The 26,985-nt window shown below is 45.1% G+C and overlaps 1 protein-coding gene across 6 annotated transcripts in view; it reads right to left on the reverse strand.

The window, feature by feature from the left end:
• Positions 1-1,350: 1,350 nt before the first annotated feature.
• LOC148643457 (seizure protein 6 homolog) overlaps positions 1,351-26,985 on the reverse strand; it is a 211,185-nt gene continuing 185,550 nt past the window's right edge. For 2 of the 6 annotated variants that reach the window (XM_088615664.1, XM_088615663.1), the window contains exons 11-17: positions 21,989-22,185; positions 19,007-19,201; positions 14,385-14,576; positions 12,417-12,611; positions 11,849-11,887; positions 11,371-11,485; positions 5,560-10,757 (exon numbers count right to left, since the gene is read on the reverse strand). In XM_088615664.1, coding sequence (XP_088471790.1) covers positions 10,595-10,757; positions 11,371-11,485; positions 11,849-11,887; positions 12,417-12,611; positions 14,385-14,576; positions 19,007-19,201; positions 21,989-22,185 — 1,096 coding nt within the window. In that variant the 3' untranslated portion in view covers positions 5,560-10,594. Of the gene's footprint in view, positions 5,467-5,559; positions 10,758-11,370; positions 11,486-11,848; positions 11,888-12,416; positions 12,612-14,384; positions 14,577-19,006; positions 19,202-21,988; positions 22,186-26,985 lie in introns of those variants that run through there. The other 4 variants (XM_088615666.1, XR_015928998.1, XR_015928997.1 and 1 more) reach the window with 4 other exon arrangements.

Genomic DNA, 26,985 nt, shown 5'->3' on the forward strand with positions numbered 1-26,985 from the left:
CGCTGACCAGCCTCTCACGCACGCTCGACGTCCTGCCTCGCTCCCGGCGCAGAAGCTGCGTCTAGTTCTGCGGACCTGGTTGTGCTCCTGTGACGCGTCACACGCGCGAAAAGCTCTTCTAATATAAAATAGTGTAGTTAGAAACGGTGTTATAATATTAGAAAACAAGTTACAGAATTATGATAGTTATTAAATACTAGCGCAGTTTCGCACTTTGCCGGATTACACATAACATGGCCACAATTGTAGGGTTATTTTGTAACACTGTTCCAAGAAAACCCGTTATGGTCTTTTCTGCACGTAGACATATTGCAATGCCTTGCATCCATCTGTGGTAGTGTGATATTAAAAGCATTTGCACCTTGAAACAGATTACATAGGGACTTCTATTTCAGTCGTGTTTCGTCGAGATACAAGAAGTTAAGACTGGCACAGAATGAAAAAATCAGAACCATTCTCTATAGATTATTTGGAAAAAGTTTTTTTTTCTTAAAATGAATGACACGTCAATGCTTTCTAACCATGAAGCTGACCTACTGCTGAGGTCACTGCAAGAGTAGGAGAGTAGGCAGCAAAACAGAGTAATGAACCAGTCTTTGAAACCAGTAAAGACGTCAGCGTTTGGTGTTGGTTTGCCCCCACGGTCAATGTGAGCATTTTTCACCTCCTGTAAGCATATACCATAAAAAAAAGTAAGTGTTGTGTGTTCGTTTAAAGGGTAGGATCTGAGAACACTTGATGATCTAATACACATCACAAGGCTATGTGAGGATTGTGTGTATCCACTACTGAGGGATTCCCACTTGAGAGAGTCTCTCAGTAATGGACAATGTCCTCTATTGTGGACGTTTTTACAATTTGCCGTCTCACAAGGAGTATTGCTAAGGACAACATCCTGGTGTCTCTCTTTTCTCTCCCCCGCCCTCTGGTAAACTTTATAGGAGTAAAAAAGGCACAAGATTCCAGATTCAGAGACAGCTGCTTCCCGCAAGCTGTCAGAGTATTGAATTCTACCTCTGCCACTCACAGTGAGGTTCTTTTGCAATTGCTTGTGCTGAATTTTAAGTAGAGTGTTATTTAACATTGTTTTTATTGCTACTATTGTTCTGGTTTTTTTTGGTGTTTCCTTAATGTCTTTGTATTGGAGCATACATGCAGTTCAGCATTCACACTTGTGCATATGACAACTAAACTGAACTGACTAACGTCTTTCTCAATTGCTGGATCTCAGCATCTTGAGCCACCAGCAACCTTACCCAGGTCATCGCAGGTCACTTTATCCTGGCTTTCCTTTTCACTCTGTGCCTTTTGCATTGAAAAAGTGATTTTGACATTGAAACAGTAAAACCCTTTGTTTTCAAGAATTAAAATTTTATTTAAGAGATTTTTTTTTACCATGATGTGGTTTAGTCATTACATTGTACAATGAATCAAAAATAGATACAGAATTGTTATTTTCATCATCATCAGTTTGTTTTGTGGTTTCTACATATTCCTTTTCCCCCAAGCCATTATAAAAACATTTTGGAACAGTTAATTAAATGTAACGATTTCATTACTGACTGAACTTTGCCGTATTTCCTGTCTTTTCCGTTTCTGAATAACAACAAAAAAGTACTTGAATATCTCTGAATATAGTTATATTTTCTGTTTAACCAGCATTTTGTTGTTGTCACTTTAGAAAATATTTTACAATACCATTTGAAAACATATCCTGCAGTGCCCTTTTAAATCCACAGAAATAGGAGCTGAATAATAAAATATATGACATCTTACATGGTATTATTCTGAGTACAGTATCTCTTTTTTGGTGCACAGGGTTATAGAGTACAATTGACTGCACTGCTTATGCCCTGCAATGAAGAGTTTGTGAGCATGAGAAGATTTTCATCAGATATTAACGACGTTTCTCGTTACTCCAGTTAACACCACGATCTATCAGGGCTGTCATACCATTAAAATAAAAAAAATGTAACTATGACGCACATATTTCTCAGACATCGCAGAGGTTACAAAAAGATCTGTTCTGAAGAGATAGTGGGTTATTTTCAAAAACATCTCGGCTTCTGTCACCCTTTCCTCCCCCAATCATAAAAAATCTAATTTGCAAGTAAAATGTGTCTTCAGCCATTCTGTGTGATAATAAGGTCTTCAGTTGTACAGTCTGTATCTGTGGATGCAGTTCAGAGAGGGCGTGTCGTGCCAGGCAGCCCGATGATGGCAGAACTCACAGACCCATCCTGTCCATCCATTTTCTCACCTCTTTCACCAACAGAGGGTCACAGGGCAGCTGGAGCCTATGCCAGCAAGCAACGGGCACAGGGCAGGGCACACCCTGGACAGGATGCAGGGTACACACAGACACACTCACACTGGGGACAGTTTTCCCAGAAACCAATTAACCCACCTACTGTACCAGCCTGTCTTCAGACTATGGGAAGAAACGCTCGGAGCTTTCAACGACAAGCAATAACACTACCGCTAATAGCCGCCACAGGCCTAGGCTGGAACACGAGAAACAAGAAGCAAGTTTAAGTGCTCTATATGAGTTACAGGAAAGAGTACGGTGGTAAGGCTATTAACAGAACTAGTGTGGTGACAGTCCCGGTAATCTTCTGCAGGGCCTATCGGCATAGTTCCTGCCGGGGACTTAATCTGTCTCTCTCGTACTCTGTAGGCTGCCTTTTCTTGTTTCCATATTTACAATTTCAGTTTTCTCTGCGGTTCAGAACAGCTGAGGGCGGGTTTCAAAGCGGTGTGGAAGCTGCGCTGCATTATCGCGCTTTTTGCCTCTTGCGCAGCCGGACGGTGGAAACTCCGCCGTGCGATGCGCTGAGCACCGTCCTGAACACAGCTGTGTCTCAGCTTGCACAAGACAAGTTACTCGGGTGTACTGGGACCGTTAATGCTGGATTTGGTTCATGCGATGTCACCGGCTCGATTTACGTGGGAGAGTATTTGTTTCCTGCGATTTTTAAACATTAGCGGGGGGGGGTATTTCCTGGGAGGTCGATTCGGAATTCGATCTCCTCAGGTATCCGTTTCGGAGGGCGTCGGCACCGCGAATTAGCGGAGTTTAAAGAAACACGCACACGCGGGACACGAGCTGAACAAAAAGATCGCGCCGCGCGGTGTAACCTTAAGAGCACTTGATATGCGTGTCGCGATGGTTTCGATTCGCATTTCCCGGCCTTGTTTGCAAGGCACAGGAAACAGCCCTCGAGATAACGTGGTTCTGACAGGAGGGTGGCAGGAAATGAACAGGGTGGCAGTTTCGGAGCGATGTGCTCAACTGTACGCATGGTGAAGCCGCCCGTGGGAAAATAAACTCCCGACGCAACAGATAGGCTCACACCCGAGATACACGGTAAATGTACACGAAATGTTATCTCCTTCCACGGCAGGTGGCTTGTGTCGTTTGTAACAGTGTAACTGCACAAAAAACATCAAAATTCATGCATACCTCCCATTTTTTTAACTAATCGTCTCTCTCCCTCTTTAACAATACTACACCATTCTTGATTCATGTGAGAAGTTTTATTTTCTTACCAGACTCTGCGATTACCCCCCAACGGGCACAGCTGCTGGCTGTGGGTAATTAAGGTTTTTTTGCCCACGTGAAAACAATGACGGTGCTTCATTGACTGGTCACAGGTTTTTTCCAACAGCACACGCCATTAGGAAATAAAGTGATACACGACCAAAGGGAATGTTACCCTTACTTTCTGAAAGAGCTGACGTTTTCTAGCAAGATTCCAGCTGAAGATTCTGTTTCCAGTTTATAAATCTCTGAGCTCCGGCACGTTTGTGAGCCACAGAAACTTCCCATATTTCTGTAATGTGTCTACTAAATGACAACGTGGGTATCAGGAGCTAACGGAGTTAGGAAGATCCTCACCAGAGACCTTAATGCCTGCTCCACATTTAATATGCTTAGATTTAGTTGTAGGATAGACGTTTGTTTCTCTAATACTTCCCTGGTATCAAAGTGAAGTCCAGGCCAGAGCCACACTGGCTCGTTGGCCTTAACTCATCCTGGTTTCTGTACTGTTAAGGTAACCAGAGAGCAAGACACCCCCCCCCCCGGCTGGTCCAATGTTAAAAATGATCACCCAATGATCACAGCTGGGGTAAGGTACCTCATTCAAGGTGCTTCAACTGAGCAGTGTCTGCAGAAACCACAACTCAAACCCACACACAACCCATCAGAGAGGAGTCAAAGAGCTGGCTGCTATGTCATGCTGCTCTCAATGCAGTGGTAACTTTCTCAATTTAACCTTATCTCTTCTTTAGTTTTTATTAGATTTTAATTGACTCAGCAATTGTATATGAAATCTTTTTATAGGAGATTTATCACACTGCAAAGTAGATTTGTGGATGTAGAGTTTCTTGCATGTGGTGCGATATAAAAATAGTGCCTAACTATTGCTATATAATTCTCCATTGTAGGGGAAGGGTCAAAGGTGTTGACTGGCAAAACAGGGTGTCCACCCTCTGTCCACTGACCAGCCCTTGAAAACAAGTGGAAGTAAATTACAGGTGATGCAAAAACATCATGCCAGATTAATTCCTCTTCCCTGTCATGCAGTCTGGAGACCACCATCTTGGTGGTCATTGCACACAATATAGCATTGCTTGGTTTTTGCAGATGAGACTGCATGTCAGGTCTACATACACACAGTTCCACTACCAGGACGAAACAGACTTTGGGATCTTCAGTTAGACTGGAGGACAAGCCTTTCAAAAAGAGAGGAAGTTTAATTTTATTCCCACCATACGAATTATGTACAAATCCCTCCCCCCCACCCCTTTATCCATCATCCACAAATTAAACAGCTTTTATGTACAATGCAAAACTACAAATTCACATGCAGGTATCCCATGATACACCTCTCTAAAATTTAGAGAAAGTTCTATTGCCTTGTTAACCGTGTGTACTGCATCTCCTACACACAGTGCTTAAAATAAAACACTCACAGAAAACATGTGCTCTGCACCAAACAACCCTTGAGTATGAAGCAATCAGTCCAATAGTCAGGCATCTCTCATTAGCTGTTAGGACGATAACTGATCTTGTTTAAATCATGGGAAAAAAAATAAAGAAAGAAAACTGTTTTCCCGCCTTTAGGTAACACTTTGTATTCATAAGCTTTACCACAGGATCGTATTGGAAACGAAGTACAGATTACTGCAGCTAGGCATTGCTACTGAAGCGCTACAAAAAACATCACATTGTCCTTGCTCTTGGGGGGGGGGCTCCCAGGAGTCTTCAGGAGAGGAGAGTATTTACAGCAGACAGGAGACGGGGGGAGAGAAAAGAGGAGGACGGGAGACAGGAGTCGGTTGAGTCACAGAAGAGGAGAAAGGCGCTGAGCAAGTCCCACAAGGCAAAAAGGCTTTGATTCTCCCACCCCAGTGCTGAAAAGTGTCTCGTCTCTAAATGGAAACCTCGTATTCTCTCGTTTCCTGGAAGAAATCCAAACGACACACGTCTGCAGATCACGTACAGGCCGAGAAACCTCAGCCCAGGGTGAAAGGGGGTTTTACAACCACACCTGCTTATTTTTTTTTTTGTTTGTTCCTGGGCATCAAAGAAACATGAACATGGTGGATTTCCGAATGTGCCCTCACATGATAAAAACAACAGGAAAATTAATAGAAACTGAGATATAACGATGGAACAAAAAACAAGCACAGAAATGTGTGTAATAAAGTTTCACCTGTGTTGCTACCATTTCATCAAGCCTGGCTACACAGTAATGCTGAAATAATACAGCAGGAGTCACCTGCGAGACAGGCACACTTTCCTTCCCCGGGACTTTTCATCTTTTTGTCAACACAGTCCTGCAGAACTGGATCTAGCAACTGCATTAGAACAATTCAAACCGAGCTGTTCTGCTCAGGGACTTCGGGGAGTGGGTCGGTTAACTCCGTAAGGGCTAAACCTTTTCAGCCCTGAGCACAGAAGACCACGAGAGCATCCCGACTGAGAGGCGCTGAGAAAGTCGACACAGTCGAAGGGCGGGAGTGGAAATGGCCTAGAAGCGTGTTTAAAACAGACGGGAGGAAGCGTTTCTGTACACAGAGGGCTGTGCCTGTCGGGGAACAAACTACCCAGTCGTGTTGCCGAGGCCCAGAGCTGGCTCAACGGGATGCTCTGATCAATTCATGGCATCAACCAAACGAGCCAGAGGGTTAATGGCCTCCTCCCCTGTCCCAGAGGGACTGAAGCCCTTCACATGTGTTGCTTAAACAGGTGAGTGCTGGAGAGCCCGTGATTGCACTGCGTTTGCGCTTGCTGTCCGGTGATGACCATGGCAGACCTCTTCTTCAGCACTGAATAACACGGGGTGGATGCAGACGACATGCCGATGGAGAGAAACCACTAGGCTTCTGATGACTTAATAATAATAATAAATAATAATAAAGCCAAAAAAGGAATGAGAAAATAACAGGACATGTCAAACATATTATTTAATACTGAATTATTACATTGAAATAACAAGCAGAGATTTTGGATGTGAAAACAAGAACTGAAAAGCACATTGATCACACAGGCCTGGGGCAGACTATTCTGATCATCACGGGTGGAAAAACATGGTAAAAAAATGCATGGCTATGTAAACAAGAGGACATTCCAGAGAGGCATAATTCATTCCCACCCCCACCCCCACTCCCCCCAAGGGGCAGGTGCATGATGCCAACACACCCCGTGCCCTTTTGCGCATGCCAGGCTCTTCCGATGGGATGCCCATTTCTGGGTTTGCCACTGCTGGTGTCCCACCTGAAGGAGCAGGTCTGCCCTCCTGCTCCTTAAATTCACATGTGCAACTCCCCAGGCGAGACATTAGGACCCACACAAAGCTGACTGAATCCTGCCTGGGTGGCTGCTCTCCATTAACACACAGCTGTGGTCTGCCCACTTCACCTGCAAAAGGGCAGTGCACCTGTGGGAGCCACACAGCTGTAAAATAAAACAGAAAGCTTGCAAAATGCATGGAAAGCAACAAGGTTTCTTGACTGGGATTGCTGGCCTTAGCTTCTCCTGAATTGCCGAGTGCTGGATTGCTGGATCTCGCTGTCTGAGCCAGCGGCAGAGACGCACAAGCCGACTTTGTTACATTGGTATCAAGCCTGGGGAGAGACCGCGAGTCAGTCTGTCGGTGCCCTTGTTGCTGCGATGGCTTCTGAGGAAGCTCTTGCAGAAATCCCAGGCTCTCCGGTGGCGGTGGGGGATTGCTATGGGGGGGGAGTTTTCATTTGCAGTCTGGGCAGCAGCAGGGCAGGAGAACAGACACGAGTGACTGCGGAGAGAGTGGGCGATGGCTAACCTGGAAATGCTGCACCAGTAACTTATCTCACCTCATTGTTCTTCAGTGGTCCAGCCGCAGAGAAACAAACAGACACAGTCGTTAACAAAAGAGGCAGGAACCTGGGACTGAGACGGGCCTTTGAAGAATGGAATGGTGGGTGAAGCAGTGAGTGATCTAGACTTGAAATCACCAGCCAAGAGTCGGAGGGAATCAGTAATGCGATATAGCTCAGGGAGAGAGGCTTGGCGCAGTCAACAACATATACTTGAAAACATTTGGTTGAAATGGGATGTGGAAGAACAGGCACGATGCTCACGAGTCACAGAATGAGGGAGATAAGCTGATAAGGTTAAAAGAAATTTGAATGCTTTGATGTATTTTCCTCCATCAAAATTTAATCTCTGATTTTTCTCCTTTCTTTTCGGTGTGTTAAAAAATGTTACACATGCACTCTGTTGCAATTCAATAAACAAATGCAAAAACAAGCTTGAATTCTCCCTAACTCTGCAGCTTATATGGCAAAGCAGTTAGGTGATTTATTCTTTTTTCCTCCCAAACTCAACAAGCCTTAGACAAATACCCCTTACATGGCATTGTGTCACTGGTTTGTAAAAGTATTCTGGTGTTGTAAATGTATTGCACAAGCATCCAGGCTTCTATTTAATATTAAACCGGACGTTAAGGGAAAATATTAAGTAAATGCTACAGGAAGAATCTGGTCAGGGTGGATGTCAGTACTGGCATTGCCGATTTAAGTAGCTCAATAAAAATGTCCTTCCTGAGTCTTTACACTGCCGAACGCCTGAATGGCTCACTGTAGCGAATTATTTTTGGATGGTGAGTCTGCAACATGCTGACACATATCCCTGAAAGACAGCACCTGAAAGGAACATGACCCTGGGGGAGAGCACAATGGTAACATCGTGTTCAAGTCATTAAAAGGACATTTCCTTCCCTTCTCTAATTATATCTCACCAATTGCACTTGGTCTCCTGCCACAAATAACAACAGCAGTAATAGTAACTTACAGTATAAGCTGCAGCTTATGTTTACATAGTACTTTTGTATCCCAAAGCTATTCACATACAGCAAATACATAATACAGGCAGATGTTCTGCACCAGCAACTCAACTGCACAACAGATCAGGTGGAAATGATGTGAAATGACTCCACCAGTTGAAATAGGGAGCAACACTAGGCAGGTCAGGTTGCAGAAGTCCAAAGAAGAATTGGACAAAGGCTCCGGCATTTAATATCCCACTACTGTCACAAACAGTGCCATGGGATCTTTAAAGCCCAAGTGGCTGGGGCTTCAGTTTAACTTCTCAATTGAAGATGGTAACACCTTCAGCACAGTGGCCTCCTTCACCATAACGAGGTTATTGGAAGGTGAATTCTGAACCAGTGGGAACTGCGCCACCTGCTGGTCTGACAATGCTACTTGTAGCAGTAAATCTGGTCTTGTTTCATTTTGGGTCTCCAATCCCAGTACTGACCAGGCCCAGTTTGCTTAGCTTCTGAGATCTGATTGCCTTCAGTAGTCAGACAACAAGCATATTGTTTTACAAGGAGGATGACTCCACAGTTAAAATAGTACCATCTCTTGCTCAGTTTTCTGTCAGTTTAATTTAAATGCATTTGTCATAACACTTTCATATTCTTTCCACAGTGCTGATTTTGAGAATGCATCTATGCAAAATGTAATTATTGCGTAACACGCCACACAGCAGAGAATTTAAAAATCCTTTCCTAGGAGTACACACAGAAAACACATCCCTTTAACACACAGAGATAGTCTTAATACAACAACTGTTTCAAAATACAGTACATTCATAGCAACTGACATTTCAATTACTGTTATAAACGAAAAAATCAAATCTTAAGCGTGGTTCTTCAGCAAAACTACAAAATTAGACTGCAAAAATATGTAATTTATAAGAGATATATTACTTACACTTCTGATATACATTAATGCTTGCATGATATAACCTAAGTATATTTAATATTGCACAAATACTGTTTTACCAAACACTGCAAATCAATTCTTCAAGATTAGATACTACAGAAAATACATTTGTACTTTTTAATTAAATATTCTAATATTACTTTTAGAAACGTCAATCTCTCTACTACCTATAAACTAGCATTCTCCAGAAACTGCTCCAGATTACTGCAAGGGTTGATAACTTTGAAAAGAAAAAAAAATGGTAGCAGATCTGTAAGAGGCCAGGTTGACAATGTAAGAACAAATCAGGAGGACAGTACTGTGAAGCCACAGAACAGACAAGCCAGGTCACACAGTAGAGGAGGTCAATGTTAGGGGCTGTCGCTCAGTTGTAAACACAATTTGCATCACATGCATTGTGGGTGACCAAGGCTGACATAGATCAGCTAATATGATTACATCAGTACAGCTCTGGAAGGTGAACTATATCAGCTTACAAGTGTGCTTTAGTCATGCTAAGTAGCATTATTAAATACGGATTTTCTGTAGCCGTCAGTGACTGTTCTACAACACTGTAGGAAAATTCTCCCTATCCCTAGGCCTGTGCTCTACTTGTATTCTGTCTGGTACTGTCCTTCATGTATACTGCCCATCCAAGCACTATTGGATAACTGCTTCCATATTCCTTGTGGGATCGCAGAAATCCGGAGCCTATTCTGGGAAATACGGGGCACAAGGTGGGACAATGCCCTGGACATACTCATGCAATGAACCTTTGCAGGGCACATGTACACACACATACAAAATACATAGAGAATTGCAGTGTGCAGAACATCAGGCACATCCCCAAAGTCTGCTCTGGTGCAAAGGGTGTTAATATCTTTGAGACAAATTTTCCGGGGTGTGAATACACTGTTGCCAAGCATTGCTCCAAAAGTGAGGGGCACAATTTTGGCTAAAAGGATCCAGAACGAGCTATGAATGCACCACGTACAAGTACTGCAAAAGCTATCAACCACATCTGGCATTAAAATAAAGATTAAGCAGCAGTAGAGGGAAGATTTAATAAAAAGTCTTGTCTTATGCTGTGAAGGCATGAGGCTACACTCAATGCCTGTAATGACAAGGTGAAAGTGCCTCCGATGGGGATGGTAGATGCCCAACAAGGGGATGCCCAACAGCTGGGGCTGTGTGCTGAACACTGCGCTGGCCAGAGCCCGTGTAGGATAATCCTCCCTGACCTCCGCAGCATGCAGGGGTGTGAGTGAGTGGAGCCCTCTGCTGTTCAGCCCTGAGATGGCAGGCAGGCAGCAAGCAGCGGCAGAGGAGGGGGTGATCAAGACAGGACGATGGTGTTTTGCGAGTCCACGTCTCTCAGGTGCATAGAGTCGGTACTTACTCCAGTCTCGTAGATGGGGTTATCGAAGGCCGACTCCACTGTGATGTGGTCGTACGGGTGTGAGGTGGACAGAGGAAGCCTTAAGGATTTGCCCTGGACCCTGAGGCACAGCGGAGATGGAGAGAGAAAGAGGGATGCAAAATCATTATGAAAAAAGAAGATAAGAAACAATCTTGTGTTCCTTTTCTTCTTTTTTGCATGGAATATACCTTTACTTGTTCCTTTGCAGCCTACGCATCTCCCTACTTGAACTACAAAATCATTATTGTGCTGGATGGCAGCTCTCCATTTAACATCTCCTGCTACCCCAAGGAAACCTGTCACCATGAATTTACAGCTGGCGTGCAGATGACTTCCTCCGAAATTAAGTGGGGACTGCACTACAGTGTTCTGAGCCTAAATCCTGACAGACGTGAACAAAGCCAACCCAGACAATTGATTCCATTGTGAAGCTGCGATAGTGATCGTAAGGAACTCACTCTGTGGCTGTTCACAGTGTGACAGAGGCCTCACACACAACTGTAGTCAAGTGCAGCTGTGTGTGTGTTTTTTTTAAGAAAGGTGCACAGATCTTTGCAGAAAAAGAATAAGGCATTTTTTGGCAATGCTACTTAACCACGTTGTGGAGGCTGTTTGAATTTGACTTGGTGTGGGTTGTCGCGGTCCTGCTGATGTCGGAGCACCAGGAGACAATACAGAGAGGCGACACTTACTTTGAGAAGTAGAGGTACATCCCCATGATGAGAATGGCGATGATCACCACCGGAATGAGGACTGCAATCGCGATGTTTGTCCCCTCCATAGGGTAGTCAGCTGATGCCTTCGCAACTGGTTCGATAAGCAAACAATTGACCAATCACTGTCCGATCATCTATCTTATGTTTATTTTATAAACTGTATCTGTCTGACCTTTTTTAAGTTTATATCTAATGGCATGCAATCACAATGCCATCTCAGCCCAAGTTATTAGGATTATCTTTCAGAATGTGCTTATTCTGATGTACTTTTTATCACACATCACATGAGCTGTCTGATATCATACCTCTGTATTATGACTGAGGTGACCAGTCCATTTGAAAAAAGTTGTGCTTCAATATCTAATGACTCTATGATCTGTTATTCGAGGCTTTATGACAAGATCAGTTATTGTGTTTGTAGGTCAAGGTGTATAAACGAATATCAATTACTTACCGTCTAATCTCCGTTCATTTAAATACTCGGAACTGGAAGCTAGGAAGGAGCAAAGACACTCGTGTGAGCACAGAGGAAAATGAAGTGAAATAAAGTGAAAGATTAATGTTGTCAAGGTAAACTGCTTGAGCGTTAAATACAACTGGTAAAACTTTACAGCAGCTGTTGCAAAATCCATTTCTGAATTCTTTATAGTCTGTAACGCATAAACCGATCATTAAACTACATAGTTGTGCACAATAGATTATTTTAATAAATATTTATTCATGCAGATTTTAGAGATCATAACGTAAAACGGGCTCAAGCAGGATCTGTTATGTGTGGGTCTCAATCCGCGGATTAATTGCAAACTTAAACTGTTTAAAAAGCAAAGAACAGGGCTATCTTGTCCCCTCAGATCCATCATTTCTCACATCAAACAGAATTTCATTTGCTTGTCAGCTACTGAATTTGCGCACGCAATTCGGATGGGAAACGTGTCGCGCTTCGCGAAGGATCAACGAGCTCAGCGCGTGGTCGCAAGGATCACTCCGGGGAGGAAGTGACGGCGGAGGCTGGTCGGTCTTACCTCTGCAGGAGGGGGGCGTGCTGCTCCACTGCGAGGGGCGGCCGGGGAGGCAGCGGAGGGAGGGCTCCCCCAGCAGATCGTATCCATTCAGGCAAGAGTAGCGCAGCGTCTCGCCTGCCTGGTAGAAGCGCTTCTCCGTGCTCTGTACGCTGAAGGGCGAGACACCGGGGTTCCTGCAGGGCTCGTAGGTCTCTGCTACAGAACGGAGGGGGGGAGAGGGAGAGAGAATAAGGGCACAGGCCAACAGGCTGCTCCTTCTCCATGAGCTAATGTTCACAGCCTGCAGCCACATCACCCTGCAACTCACAGCCGGCAGCCCACTGAAGCTCCACAGGCCACTACCTGGATGGGAGACCTCCTGGGAAAGCTAAGGTTGCTGCTGGAAGAGGTGTTAGTGGGACCAGTAGGGGGTGCTCACTCTACAGTCTGTGTTCTAATGCCCCAGGATAGTGATGGGGACACTATACTGTAAAAAGGTGCCATCATTCAGATGAGATGTAAAACCGAGGTCCTGACTCACTGTGGTCATTAAAGATCCCAGGGTGTTTCTTGAAAAGAGCAGGGGCCAAATTTCTCCCTGGCCTTTGGCAATCATGGTCTCCTAAGAATCCCCATCTCTGAACTGGCTTCAGCACTCTGTTCTCCTCCCCACTGAGAGCTGGTGTGTGTGTGAGTGTACTAGCGCATCACCCAGGTGGGGCTGCACACTGGTGGTGGTGGAAGGGATCCCCATTATCTGTAAAGCGCTTTGAGTGGAGTGTCCAGAAAAGTGCTATAATGTGTAAGGAATTATTATTATTATTATTAATATGCCTGGATTTGATTTATTCTGGATTTTAGGTGTATATCCGTCCTTGTTTTCCTTTTCAATCTCTCCCATCCTTACCGTAACATTACGTTCCTTCCAGTTCAACTGCTCATGTTCTGCAGTCAGTCGCTTGAACGGTTATTGAAAAATCTTTCACAGAAGTGAGTGTTGTACCTCTAATGTCCAGCAGGTGGCAGAGTTGTTATTGAGAGAAAGCTACGACTGGCTATACCTTCCATTCATTTAATTCATTTGTAAATGAAGAGTGAAGATAAAGACTTTAGCAACCAACAACTGTCTTGGGCCACAGGCCTGTTTTGTCCTCGGGACTGATTTCAGAGGTGCTGGGTTCTGTTATCAGAGACACGACAGCCCTCTGAGCTGTTTAATTAGAGCTCAGCCCAGTGGAAAGAAGCAGGATCAAGGCATCGAGGAGTGGTAAAGGCATGCTGGAAAGGGTGTCCGCTCAAACCAGTGCTTGCCGGCGCTTTCGGAAAACAGAGCCTTGTGTTTGTTTCCTAAAACGTTAGTTCCTGCCCTCGTGAGATTGCTGTGTGAACCGTGAGACAGGAGGGCGAGGAAGACAGGCCTGCCCGGGATCTGTCTCCTCCTGCTTCCTCTTTCCATCCGCAGCCGCGCTGACACGGAATGATCAGAGCACACGGGCGACATAACAAGCGCCAGCCTCTTCCCGGTTAGAGCAGTTACTGTATAGCCTTCAGCTTGCAGCCTGAATCGCCAGAACACCCTAACCCTTGGCAGTACAATAAATTGGATACCCACGCCTTTGTGGATGTGAACAAAATCTGATACCCCCATCTTTGTGGATGTCAATAGAACAGATACCCCCATATTTGTGGATGTCAGTAAAGCAGATACCCCCATCATTGTGGATGTCAATAAAGCAGATACCCCCAGATTTGTGGATGTCAATAAAGCAGATACCCCCAGATTTGTGGATGTCAGTAAAGCAGATACCCCCATCATTGTGGATGTAAAAAAAAAAGATACCCCCATATTTATGGATGCCAATAACATGGATACCTCCATCTTTAAGGGTGTCTCTTCATTTTAACCACCACAGCAGCTACACATGGGATCCACACCCACCCCTCTCTGCCTGAGACGCCCCCGGTCTGGGCTGGGGGGTTCGCACTTACCAACACACTTGGGCAGCCTCTCGCTCCACTTGGGGCTCCCAGAATCCCGACTGTAGCAGGTGAGCAGGCTGTTGCCCGACAGCATGTAGCCCTTGTTGCACACGTACTGCACCGTGGAGCCCACCGTGAACCGGGGCCCCGACATCACTCTGCGGCTGTGCTCCGCGGTCCCGGGGTCTGCACACGTGACCACTGGAGCACAAACACGGGAGACAATCCTCACTGCTGCTGCAGCTCCGCAGGTGGACCTGTCCTCACACGCACACGCGCACTCACGTTCATGCTCAGACATACACACGCATACAAACAGGTGCACACACACTCACACATGCACACACAAACATACAGGTGCACACACGCTCACACATGCACACACAAACATACAGGTGCACATGCTTAGACATGCACGTGCACATACACACACACATACACATGCACGTGTACATACATGTACACACGCACGCACACGCTCACAATCTGCTCTGCTGCACAACTTGCTTGTTTTCAATCACCTCCTTAATTACTTATTTACTTAACTGAGCCAAGCAGAAAAAAAAAAACAGTTGAATTAAATAAAGGATGTTCTGGATTAAGTTGCTGTGGGAAGGGGTAGAACATACTCTCTTTAATAGCAAATGACGTGGGACCCGTTTCCAGTTTAAAAGTCCTGAAAGGCACCAACAAAGTTGGTCCAGTAGATTTCGAACAGTGGAACATGAACCAGAGAGCCCATGTGGGCACTAGCGGAAGGGCATTTAAAACCGAGCGCAGGTGGCACTTCTTTACACAGAGGGTGGTGGGTGCTGGTGCCCTGGCTTCTTTTCAGGAATAGCTGGATGAGATCCTAGGATCAATTAGCTGCTCCCGACCAAACGGGATCCATGGGGTAAACGGCCTGTTGGTTGTAAGTGTTCTGAAATTCGGTTTTGCAAACTCTCCATTTTGCCTCCAGTGTGTGAATTTGGTATTAGGTGGAGGTGGCAGAGCCGCAGATACACAGACCCAGCAGGCACCCAGGCGGACTGAAGAGGACGTGCCCTGCAGTGGGGGATTTAAGCACCTCTGCTCGCTCTGTGGGGAGTGAGGAGGTATCTAAAGCATAAGCGATTGTCGCTCCAACACTGAATATTACAAGCCTACAGCTCCACAGTGCACTTTGCTCCCCTGTTTTATAGCCATCGCATCTCCTCATCAGTCCTGGTAGACAAAGCATACATGCTCTAATTTCCCAGGGTTCTGTTTTCCATATGAGGACCCTGTTTCTGGACTTACAGTTGCAATTTTACTGCGTGACCCTGCATTTACTGCACTACATGTCCTAAATCTATATTTTAACAAGAACAGTGTTTTCCCATCCTCTGATGTACTCTAATGCAGTACTTATTTCTAAAACTCACTATTACTCAGCATTTCACATGTGGAACCCAGGCGTTTGCCTCAGGACTTTTAAGTCTTGAAAATGTCAAATCCATGTTGGAAAAGCCCGGTAGTACATCATATGACCACAAGGTGGCGCCCCTGCCATTTGAGTTTACCAGAGCAGAAAAGTGCATCGGCAAGCTGCGTTTCCACCACAGTAATTAGGCATACCCAAATGATTTACGGTTTTCCATTAACGTTTTGATTTTAAATGTCTGCTTGTTAAATGCAGTGTGACCATTGTTTTGACATAAATTACTTTGGTATGGTTATAAAACACTTTAAGCCATAATGAAAAAAATGAAGAGTTGTGCCCCCGGTGCTTTGCAATGGCCTTGTCAACACTGTTAATCCTTTCACTGTAATGGCTCAGGCTGGACCCCTGCCAGGGGAGGCCAGGGGAAGAGACCATGCTGTCGGGTGGAGAGTGTGAGCAGAAGCAGGGCTGTGCCCTTCTGCCTTGCAGTTCTGTGCCATCCTAGGGGTGGCATTGCAATGGAAGGGTGGGTGGGAGATAGGTGTATAACTGTGTTAACAGAGCTGGATCTATGGTTCATAGACTTTGCTGGTATGTGTTTCAAAATGCACAGCAATGCACTGAAATGCTGCTTCAACAGGGTTTGCAGATGCTGCTTGTCGCATCTTATTTAAAAAGCATGAACTGGAAAGGGGCTGGTTGTGTGTGTGTATGTGTGTGTGTGTGTGTGTTGGGGGGGGCTTGCACGGTGGAAAATGGAAAACAACGTAGATCCCCCCCCCCAAGCTCACATCAGCCAGGGACAACAGGTGTTGCACACATAGGTAGTGACTTCGCCTTGCACCCCTGAGCTGGGACACCAAGAGAGAAATGGCATCCTTCTGTTCCTCAGCAGTGCTGAGCACTGTGCACATGGTTCTCCATCCATCTCTCACTCATCTGCTTGGCTCTTGAAGGGCACGTTACTGAGCGCTGCATACATTAAAGCACACAGCTCAGGGCTGCAGATGTAAATCCTATTCAGCTACTATAGTAGAACAAGCATGCAGGCCAATTTGAAGTCTATTGTGTACCCTTGTAAATGTCAGCACAACAGAATTGTTTTATACTAAGCATACATTTTATGGTTATAACATTGTTAAAGCATGTATTAAATTATACAGGGATCAGTGTTTAAACCAAGTCGATGATGTGCTTTTACAGTGAAGTAGTGTAAAGGAGCAGCTACTTGTCTATGCTTTCAGGACTGAGCTGCTGGCCAGTGACATATCCACTCAGCAGCGTGAAGGCTGGGCTTACTTGAATGATTGCAGAGGACTGTACCTGTCTCAGCTAAAACATTTCTTACCATAACAGCTAAGCAGGAATGGCAGTGCAAAGCAACTAAGATCCGGGCGGTTTCCTACAGTTTGAAAGCTAAAAGGTATGTTCTGAGACTGAGAATGTTCTTGCATATTAATTTGCCTGTTGCAATGCATATAGTAGACTGAGCTTTATGAGTTTTCATGAGCATGTACTGATTTATTCCAGACACCTTAGCTTAAGGAGGCGTTAAGTACAATTCATACCCCTGTTTCATTGCAGGAGCTCTGAGTGGTGTGCAGGAGTGAGGCCTGAGTGAAAACACTGAATCCTTTAGGTCCTTGGACTTCCTTAAAGAAAGCCACAAAGCTCTCCCCGTTACCTCGGCCAGGAGCTATGGGACCTCATTCTCAGAGAGCAACAGGCAGCATCTGGCCAGTGCGAGACGCAGGGGACCCCCACAAACGCAGAACAGCAGAATAAAGAGATTACCTTGCTTTCAGTCTTGGTTTCACAGCTGCAGCCCAGAACCCATTTCTCTGATCAGCAAGAGAGAGCCAGTGCATTAAAAATGCTGGTACAGGAAGTGATGACATTGAGCGGGAGTCTCTTGAGTGCGAGTCAGCTGTTCACATTTGCCTTTGTGCTGCCGCAAAATGTAATGAGATTGGCAGCAATGTCAAACTCCTGTAACCACCTCTTAGCTAAGAGAGACAATGGCGGGGAGGCACAGGTGCTAAGAGCAGCAGCTCAGGTATCTGTCTGGACTTATTTATTAGTTACTCAGTCTCACACCACTAGGGTATTACAGAAGAGTCACGAAAAAAGGAGTGTGCCACATGATGGCTATAGATCTACACAAATTCACAAGGAAAATGACAATATGTCCAGTAACAGCTGGATAGCTGACTTAAGTTGTTTTTATTCTGCACTGTATTGTGTACTTCCTAAAGGCCTACACAGTGGCAGTGAAGGAAGAAAATGTTTTTTGAATGACATCTGAAATAGAATGACCCAAACCTCACAAAAGCCGCATTGTGTGTCTGAATTACAAGATTGCAAGCGGTGGAGTTAAGACTTATTGAAAAGATGCATAGAAGTGTTGCCTTGTGGGGTTCCAAAGAAAACAGCATGTCACACAGGGACTGATGGCGAATCGACGGCTTGGTGATTGGAATTTTCTTTCCCTGTGTTTTTTTTTGGTAACTTTGCAGTTGAGTTTGTGTTATCAACCAGAAAACACTCATCAACCTGCAACGTCTGGCATGTGGGTGGCACTGGTATGTGGGCGATGGACAGAGCGGATATTCTCAATTAGAAAACAAATGCATGGGAGTAAAACGTACATCTGACAATCTGAAATGAAAAGAAACAAATAAAAGCAAATAACACGCACAACACAAGAACCCGACTGGGAACTGGCTCTTTCTTCTTGTCTGATGCAGCGCCCTGCTGTGTTATAATGACAAACGCCGTTCAACACCAGGCACAAAAAAAGAGCATGCACAAACACTGCAGTTTTCTGATCTCCTGGAATGGGGTTGGTAGCCTTGTGGGGAAAACAGCTAGCGCTCCACCCTCCAGTTCATGCTTTTTTAAATAAGATGTGACGAGCAGCATCTGCAAGCCCTGTTGAAGCAGCACGTCAGTGCATTTCTGTGCACTTTGAAATGCATAACAGCCAAGTCAATGAACCCTGGATCCAGCTCTGTTAAACACCTGTCCCCCACAATTCCATTGCAATGCCACCCCTAGGATGGCACAGAACTGCAAGGCAGCCTTGCTTCTGCTCACGCTCTCCACCTGACAGCAAGGCCTCTCCCCCTGGCCTCGCCTGGCAGGGGTCCAGCCTGAGCCACAACAGTGAAAGGATTAACAGCTCAAATACAGCTCCTATAGCTGGGCTCTATGGAGGCTCCCTTACCTTTTTCACAGCTGGGCAGGTCCCCGCTCCATGTTAGATCCCACTGGCACATCAGGATCTCTGTCCCCACCACATCGTACCCAGGATAGCACTGGTACGTGACGACTGTGCCATGGATGAGCTCTGGGTGTGAGGTGGTCTTCCAGCCATTGGGAATCTCGGGGAGCTCTGGACAGGTGTCATTTCGGGGGACCTCTGAGGATGAGAGGAGAGGGGGTGACCTGCTGTGTCACTGTGGGCAGGGGCCACACGGACCCCTTTGTCACCTGATAGGACTGATGTCTGCAAGTCCAGGTGAAAACAGTTACAGACAAAAGCTCTGAGAACATACTCGAGTGCTACACATGCAAACCATGCTCAAAAAGAGACAAACACAGTCTCACAGCAAGCAGGAGGGATAAACGAAGCATTGCTTTTAAAACATACACTAACAATGCTGTTTTTTTAAATTGTTTTGTGCCTTCAATTGACCAATTTAATTATTTTGTCCTGTCTTAGCACCATAGGTTTTCTATTTCATTCAGGGTCAAGACAGAGGACAGCTGTTGCAAATTTCACATCTATCACGCTCCCCCTCCTGTCGGGCGCTCTGCTGCCGTGGTGCCTTGGTACAGCGTGTGTGCCAGCACCCACAGTACGGTGCAGTGCATACAGTAGGTCACCCTGACTGCGTGACTCACGATCTCGTGCGTTTTGATTCACAGCAGAAGGCCGACAAAGTGGAGCATCAATGAGTTTAATCGATTGGTGGATATTGACTCCTCTCTCTGTCAGGTATGGAATCTCCTTTTCTCTGCTTGTTAATTGTTCAAATGGGCTTTATGATAGATAATGGTGTTCGCGCTGCTGATTAGTAACAGCTGTCTCCACAGAGCTGACGGCCAGCCCTGGTGTATCACCTCACCACTAGGAACAAAGGCTCCGATTGTGTCAGGACACATGAATAGCAGCAAATAGCAGGGTGTTTTGGAGAATTGCAGGACAATTAAGTTGCGCATTGGGCTTGCACAATCTCTCCCTTAATTCAAGTAGTGAACCAGGTTCCCCCTTCTCCACCAGATCCGCTGCATCACAAGGGCTTGTGTGGCACAGAACAGCTGCCCTGTGTCAGCCAGGTGGGTGCAGGATCCCCATTCCCGTACACAAAACCCTCTGGGAAGAAAGGTGCCACACGAACACTATGAAATATGAAATGCTAGAAGTTTGGAGAGCTGCTGCAAATGAACCTCGGACAAATAAAAAGGATGAGACCGATCTGTGTAATTGCGAGGGCTGCTGCGTGCCAGGGGAGGGGTGCCAGGTTGTTTGGCATGCCCCACTGCCCAGGCAGAGGCGCACACGGGTGGCATGGGCGCACAACCGAGCAAATATGGGTAATACTGACAAACACGCACTGTAATTGTGTTTGCACTCTTAATGTGCATAACCTGCTGCACCTGCATAATTCAGTCTGCCTGTGTGCACTGTGAAAAGAATACAAAGTGCAGCCCATCTGTGGAGCTCGGTCTGCAGTTGCTCAGCTATACCCCTCTGCTATTGCAGCTCTCCCCTTTTCTTTTCCTCCTAACAGCCGGGCTTCCTGGCTGCCTGTATCCAGACAGTCCTGTGCATCTCTCTTCACTGGGGCTGAGGGTGCGAATCCAATCTGTCACTCCGCCCCCCACTGTAGCTGCCTCTGACAGCGGTCTGTTTCAGACGCGTGACGCCACTCCAGTGGGTCGGGTTCAGCCAGGGGGAAAAATAGCCGCAAAACAGATGATAAAACGGCAAATGTTTATTTCCCTAACTGTCCTTCCTGAATCTGTGTCGATTAACAAGCACATTAGGCGGCAAGGTAGCTGCGGAGGACAAGGTTAACAGCTCTGATCGGATGTGCAGAAAACAAGAATAGCAAAGGAGGCTATTGTTCTGAACAAAATGACTCTTCTAGTGCACTGTTAAACTCTGATCCCCAGCTGGATGTCTGTCTAGGCCAGAGTGTGCAAGCAGCAGAGGATCAACTCGAGGTTAATTCCATGCTAAAAGCTAACCTGAAGAAAGCTCCACTGCTAAGTATCTTGTTTCCTCTTCCTTTTTTGTAGTTTTATTACAGCGCAGAATTAACCTCTGCATCCACCTGTCTAGTAGAATTATGGATCAGCATTTTACCCTCTCTGTTTGGTGATCCGCAGTCCTGTTTCTGACATCTTCCTGCGCGATTTCGTTATCCTGCCTTTGCAACCTCTCATTCATTCATTTTAGTTCACATTGGCAAAGCTCCAGAAGCTCAGAGGAAGGCGTCGTTCCCCCGGTACTGTGTAATTCAGCCCACATTACGATGATTGCACCGAGCTCAGCATTGCCCTGAGCACAGCCAGCATCTGGCCCGAGTCCTCTCTCTCGCCCCCTGGAGGCTGACGCATCTTTTGTTCTCTTATAGAGTGCCGCAGACATGCTGACACAGGCGAGTCCTTCGGCACCACTGCAATGAATCCCTGTACTTCGAGGGAACTCCCTACAGTGCTTCGTGCCATTTCTGTAATGAGCTTATAATTAAATACTTCACTTTAATTAGCTCTTACACAATATTTTGTGAATTGTTGCCACAATGCTGGAAGACTGGGACATTTTATGTGGAGAATGTAATTGTGCTCAATTAGTGCTAGTCAATGCTATTACCCTTCTACATGATTTATTAAGATTCAGATGCACAAATGTTAATATGCGATTTGAAATAAGAGAACAATCTTCCTGCAATGTCTTATTGTTTTGCCTTCGGTTCCTCATGAATGGAATTTTTCATTTTTCACTGCTTTTTAACCACACACCCTACAGCATGGCTCCTTCATCCAATCTTTACTGCATGTTAAATACAGCGGATGGCCTTACACCTGCTGGCCACAGGGTGGCACTGTCTACTATTTGACAATCATATTAAAGAAGTAAGAATTGCACTTAAATCCTGTTTTTACAGGATGGACGGAATCGAATGTATATCCCTACCAAAGAAGTGGATGACAAATCCATTGTGGTAGCCAAAGATGTTAGTGGCAGGATCAGACTGGAACTGGATGGTGACGTCAGCCATAGAGGTATAGAGCTTGAAGCGGCCATGGGTACCACTGTACTGTCCCAGGATCTTCGCTGTCAGGTCATCTCCATCGTAGAACGTCAACACGTCATTCTTCCCCACATGTAGCCTGTTGACAACATGCAAAGGTCTTTGAATCAGCGTCCTATTCATACCAGCAATGCTTGTGTTATAAAGATGTTATCTCCCGCAATTACAAAACTATGCAAAACACTTTTCCCAGCTTTTCCTGGCAGCTCTGTCGAGATGCCTCGATCACCCTTTCTTGCGTTCCTCCTTTTAGAAGGACTTTCAGAATCTGCAATGTGGAATGACAATAGCTCTGGTCACCCCCGAGTGGAGTCATGTCAGGATCACAATAGACAACCCCATGGGTTTTTTTCTTCATCTTCTGCAGACAGACAGAATGTGATCCAAGTCACCTAGGTGCTGCTAGTACTATACACCTTGATTAACGCAAGGGTTACTTCCCCTCTGTGTTTATTAAAGGGTAGAAAATCAATTATATGTGGTACACAATACTGGAGCCCCCTATAAAGCAATTTAGCACTACTCTTCTGCAAACTCCAGGAAACTGCAAATTCTCCGAACTGGAAATCGGAAGCAGTATTTTTCACCTTCACAGAATGTTGTCTTTCCCCATTCGCTCCTAAGATATTCACACTGCAGTGTGCTGTTATCAGGTGTCTGCTATGCTTCCTGGAACTGAAATTATTAGCAGAAACAGTGCAGCCGAAGTCTGTGCCTGAAGTAGGCACAGTGTGAGGTGCAGGAACCTGTAATTGGAATTTAAACAGGTTCAGGCTGGGACTGATCCTCTATTTTTTATTCCACTCTGACATTAAGCAATAGTATTTAGCTAGGATTACTTGTATGGTCTGAGTGGTATTTTGCTACCACCTTTTTTGTGAATTTTTCTGTTGGCCTGTATCTGATATAGATTTAGGTTTCTTAGATTAAGTCTAAGTCAGAAACAGAACCCTAAAATAAGGCCATGTCAAAGTTTCCAGAGAGCAGTTCAGAGATCAGTTCAGACTGATGACTAATGATCCCCCAACCCTAACCCAACTCAGGCCAAACCACAAGTTTCCAGTTAACACCTTCTCACCACTGTCTTTAATGTCAGCCCAAAAGTCACTTCTAAGATGGAAAATATTACTTGACAACAAAAGAGATTTAGTCTAAATGGTGTTAAACTGGTTTTTGAGCTCCTGAAGAATAACACAGGAAGTATATGGGTCAACAGTGGAATCCAGTACAGTTACAGATACTGATATTGCCTTTACAGCTGAGTTCACCTACCTTATTGGAGCATATTTGCTACCTTATTTGAACATTTTCATACAAATGCTCCTTTTTCACAGGCTCTTAGTTAATTCTTTAATCTCCCCACTGTGCTTCATGAAAGAAACAATTATTCAACAGTTTTGCTGTCCTCCAAGCCGTTACCAGCGCTATTCGCAAGTCCCAGGTCAGAGGGAGAGAGGCAAAGAAAATGAAAGAGTGTGAGAGAGACAGTGAAATGTAAAACATCTGCCTGGTAACTGACAGGAACTACAAAGAAGAAAGAGAGCTGTGTCTCCTATGGACAGTTTGCACTTCAGGTACTCTGTGACAGACTCTTACCCCTGTTGCACACATCTTTTCTTTAAATACACCTGCCTTTCAGTATCTCTGGGAAGCACGAAACAAACCCTTTGCAGTTCAGAGAAGGAGGGCCGCCTTTCTAACCCAGGAGCGCACTCTGCTTAATCCCATCCTCTCCTGCCTCCTCTCTCTCATCGTTGCGTTAGGACAGGGACACTTATCGCTCAGATGATGGAGTTACTGTAAGAGCTTTCAGGTACCAGAGAAAAACTTTCACAAGAAGTCGGAGTGAAAAGTTAAGAGGCCTACGCCCTGTGCCAGACTAGCAGCTGAAGTCCTTGATTCTGTTTTTATAAAAACTGACAAAGGCTTTTCTTTTTTTTTAATCCACTTCAAGCCTTCACACACAGAGGCAGGAGGATCTGAGGGGTTTTTAGGGACGGCTAAGCTAATGCAGCTGTTAATATAGACAAACACATGACACTCCAGTTGCCTGCAGCGATTTGAATACTGTTATGCAGCTGGATTTCTTTTAAAAAATTTGTTCTGTTGAAAATTCTAGATAAGGCTGAATAATTTATCATTAATTTACTGTACACAAAAGCTTTACTCATGAATACGTGATTTCAAAAACATCGACCCCATCTTTGCATAGATCATTTTAATGAGCAAACTTTAAAGTCAGAAAATTCAGCACCACTCTCTATTCTCACACATAAATATGAGGATGGGTAACACTTCAGAGATAGCAAGAAGCTGAGAAACTCTGTGAACTGCCTGCTAAGTATGAGATTTATCAAGGTTAGAGAGTCACGTTTACTGACACAGCAACTATTCTGTTAATAGAACAAATTAAGAACGAATCGCCCTAAATATCTCGGACAATGATGTTAATTCCCCAAGATAATGAAATCGATAATGGGTTATTTTCCTAACAACTTTTCTTCTCAAAACCTCTAGGCTATGACTGTATTTGCTGTCAAAATTAGTCAACCTGAAACTGACAACGCACATTTTGCTTCAAAGCTGCTGTGGAGTTCAGATACAGGCAAGGAAAGGGCCAAAAATCATTTTTGTATTTTTCCCCTACCAGAGAAATATTTTGTCCTTCAAAAATTAACAACAAACAGAAAAACGGAAAAATTCAGAACCTGAAGGCCGTATAACGGCGCTGCAGTGAAGTGTCTTAGTTTCTCACGTGAGAAGTGCAGTCTTTTGGGGGGGGACTTTGTTTTAAAGGGGTGAGGGCTGTATGTTTGTGCCTTTCCAGTGAATGTGCATTTCCAAGATGCTATGTGGCTTCTTGAGATCTGCGCTGAAAAGGATGAATAATTACCCTCCGAGTATGAGCTCATTATGTAAAAAACATAAGCTGACAAAAACAGGAGGATTTGGGGGAATTCCAGAGTTAAACCCTTCACTCCATTGATCTGCTCCAAAGCTGGCTGTTCACAGTGCTGTGCCCCTGTCCAGCTCAGCCTGGCATATTGCAGAGTGCCACCGGCTTGACTTCCTGCCAGCGAGGATCATGGGAAGGACCATAAATCTTACAGACACCTGCAGCACACCATGCCCACAGGAGTGTGGCTTTTCTCCTCTGTGCCTCCTGCAACACTGTGGACAGACGGAACTGACTCTTCTACTCTACTTCTTCCATTATAAGACTTAACTTCCACCAATTCGTTAATAAGCACATTGATCTTCATCGGTCCAAATTAACTGGAGACAGTGATAAAACCAAATCCTGGAGAGGAACAAACTAGCTGTGATGCAGCAGTTGATAAGCTTTAATTTCAACATCACTCAGCACACAGGGCTTTGGTACCTTCTCAGAAACAATTACGCTAGGAAAAAAACCCCACCACAATCCCGGTCATTTTACGATCACAAAAATGAACAGGAGCTGACAAGGCGCCTTTCAGGTGTATTTGATGTTAGCCAAGCGGTCTATGAAAAAACATTCAATTTAGAAAGTGAAATAAAATAATACCGAAAAAGCAAAAACTATACAACCCAAGACATGCCAGACCACAGTACTCTCAGCTACATCATGAATTCCACCTCTGAGAATTTACTGACGTGAAAGGACAGCCTTTAACCTTGCGTCTCATTCTTTCTGCGCCTTTAAAGTCTGGTGTCATTTGGAGAATGATGTTCTGGGAGTGCTTACCTCTACTGAGACTGAAACCACAATATTGTATTCAAAACTCAAACAGAAAATCACCCACTGCTCACACTGGATTTGTCTTGATAAAGTTAAGCAAGGCCGCAAGTAGTTGTTCACCGTATCTGCGGTGAAAATCAATCATGTTTTCCATTTGGTGGCAGTAATTTAATTTTATATAATCAAAAACACGCTCAGCTTGACTTGGTTTGCGAGCAGAGCTGCCAGTGCCTCCTCTCAAAACGCATTAACCTTTAAAAATGGTAAAGTTAGGAAGGCATTTCCATTCCTGGAGCAAGAACAAAGCCTGCGAAAGAGTGCAGTTTATTTAAAAGAAAAAAAGGAGAAAAATAAGCAGTAAAAGGTTTTTGCCCGCCTCAGCTCTCGGTGGGTACCTTCAATGTGCTTGATCAAATTTCCCACTGTACCCCGCTGCAGGCATCCTGCTTCCCAGTAGCTTTGCCTGAAAATCTAAGCCTGGTCCAAATTAAGATTCCGCACACCTTTGTGAAAGCACTCTGGGGTTCCTGAGGGGGGCGCTGTTCTCCCTCTGAGTAGGAGACATCAGATCGGGCCACCTGCTTGTAACCAATCAATCATCTGTCATGAAAATCCTGTGCAAGATTTATTAAGCATCCAGATGCATTTACATGACTGACTGCACATGACTTTTTGAGGAATGGATACCCAGAGGAGCAATCTTTAATGGTCATTAGGATTTTCTCCCCCCTTTATTCCCGTAGATTAATCTACCTGACTGACTGCGCTGCCGGCAATCACATCTCTAATCAATCCCCCTGGAACTCAGCCACCCTGACGGTCAGCGGTATTCTCAATTAGGGAATAGTAGGGACGGTGCAGTTCTTTGCTGCTGGCTGTGTCAGGGCAGAGTCTGATTAATAATAATAATAATAATAATAATAATTCCTTACACATTTGTGTTTTTCTGGACACTCCACTCAAAGCACTTTACAGGTAATGGGGATCCCCTCCACCACCAGTAGTGTGCAGCCCCCACCTGGATGATGCCCTGGCAGCCATAGTGAACCAGTACACTCCCCACACACCAGCTCTCAGTGGGGAGGAGAGCAGAGTAATGAAGCCAGTTCAGAGATGGGGATTATTAGGAGGCCATGACTGGTAAAGGCCAGGGGGAAA

Source organism: Lepisosteus platostomus, chromosome 22 (assembly GCF_059453375.1).
Source record: "Lepisosteus platostomus isolate fLepPlt1 chromosome 22, fLepPlt1.hap1, whole genome shotgun sequence".
Classification (NCBI taxonomy): Eukaryota; Metazoa; Chordata; class Actinopteri; order Semionotiformes; family Lepisosteidae; genus Lepisosteus; species Lepisosteus platostomus.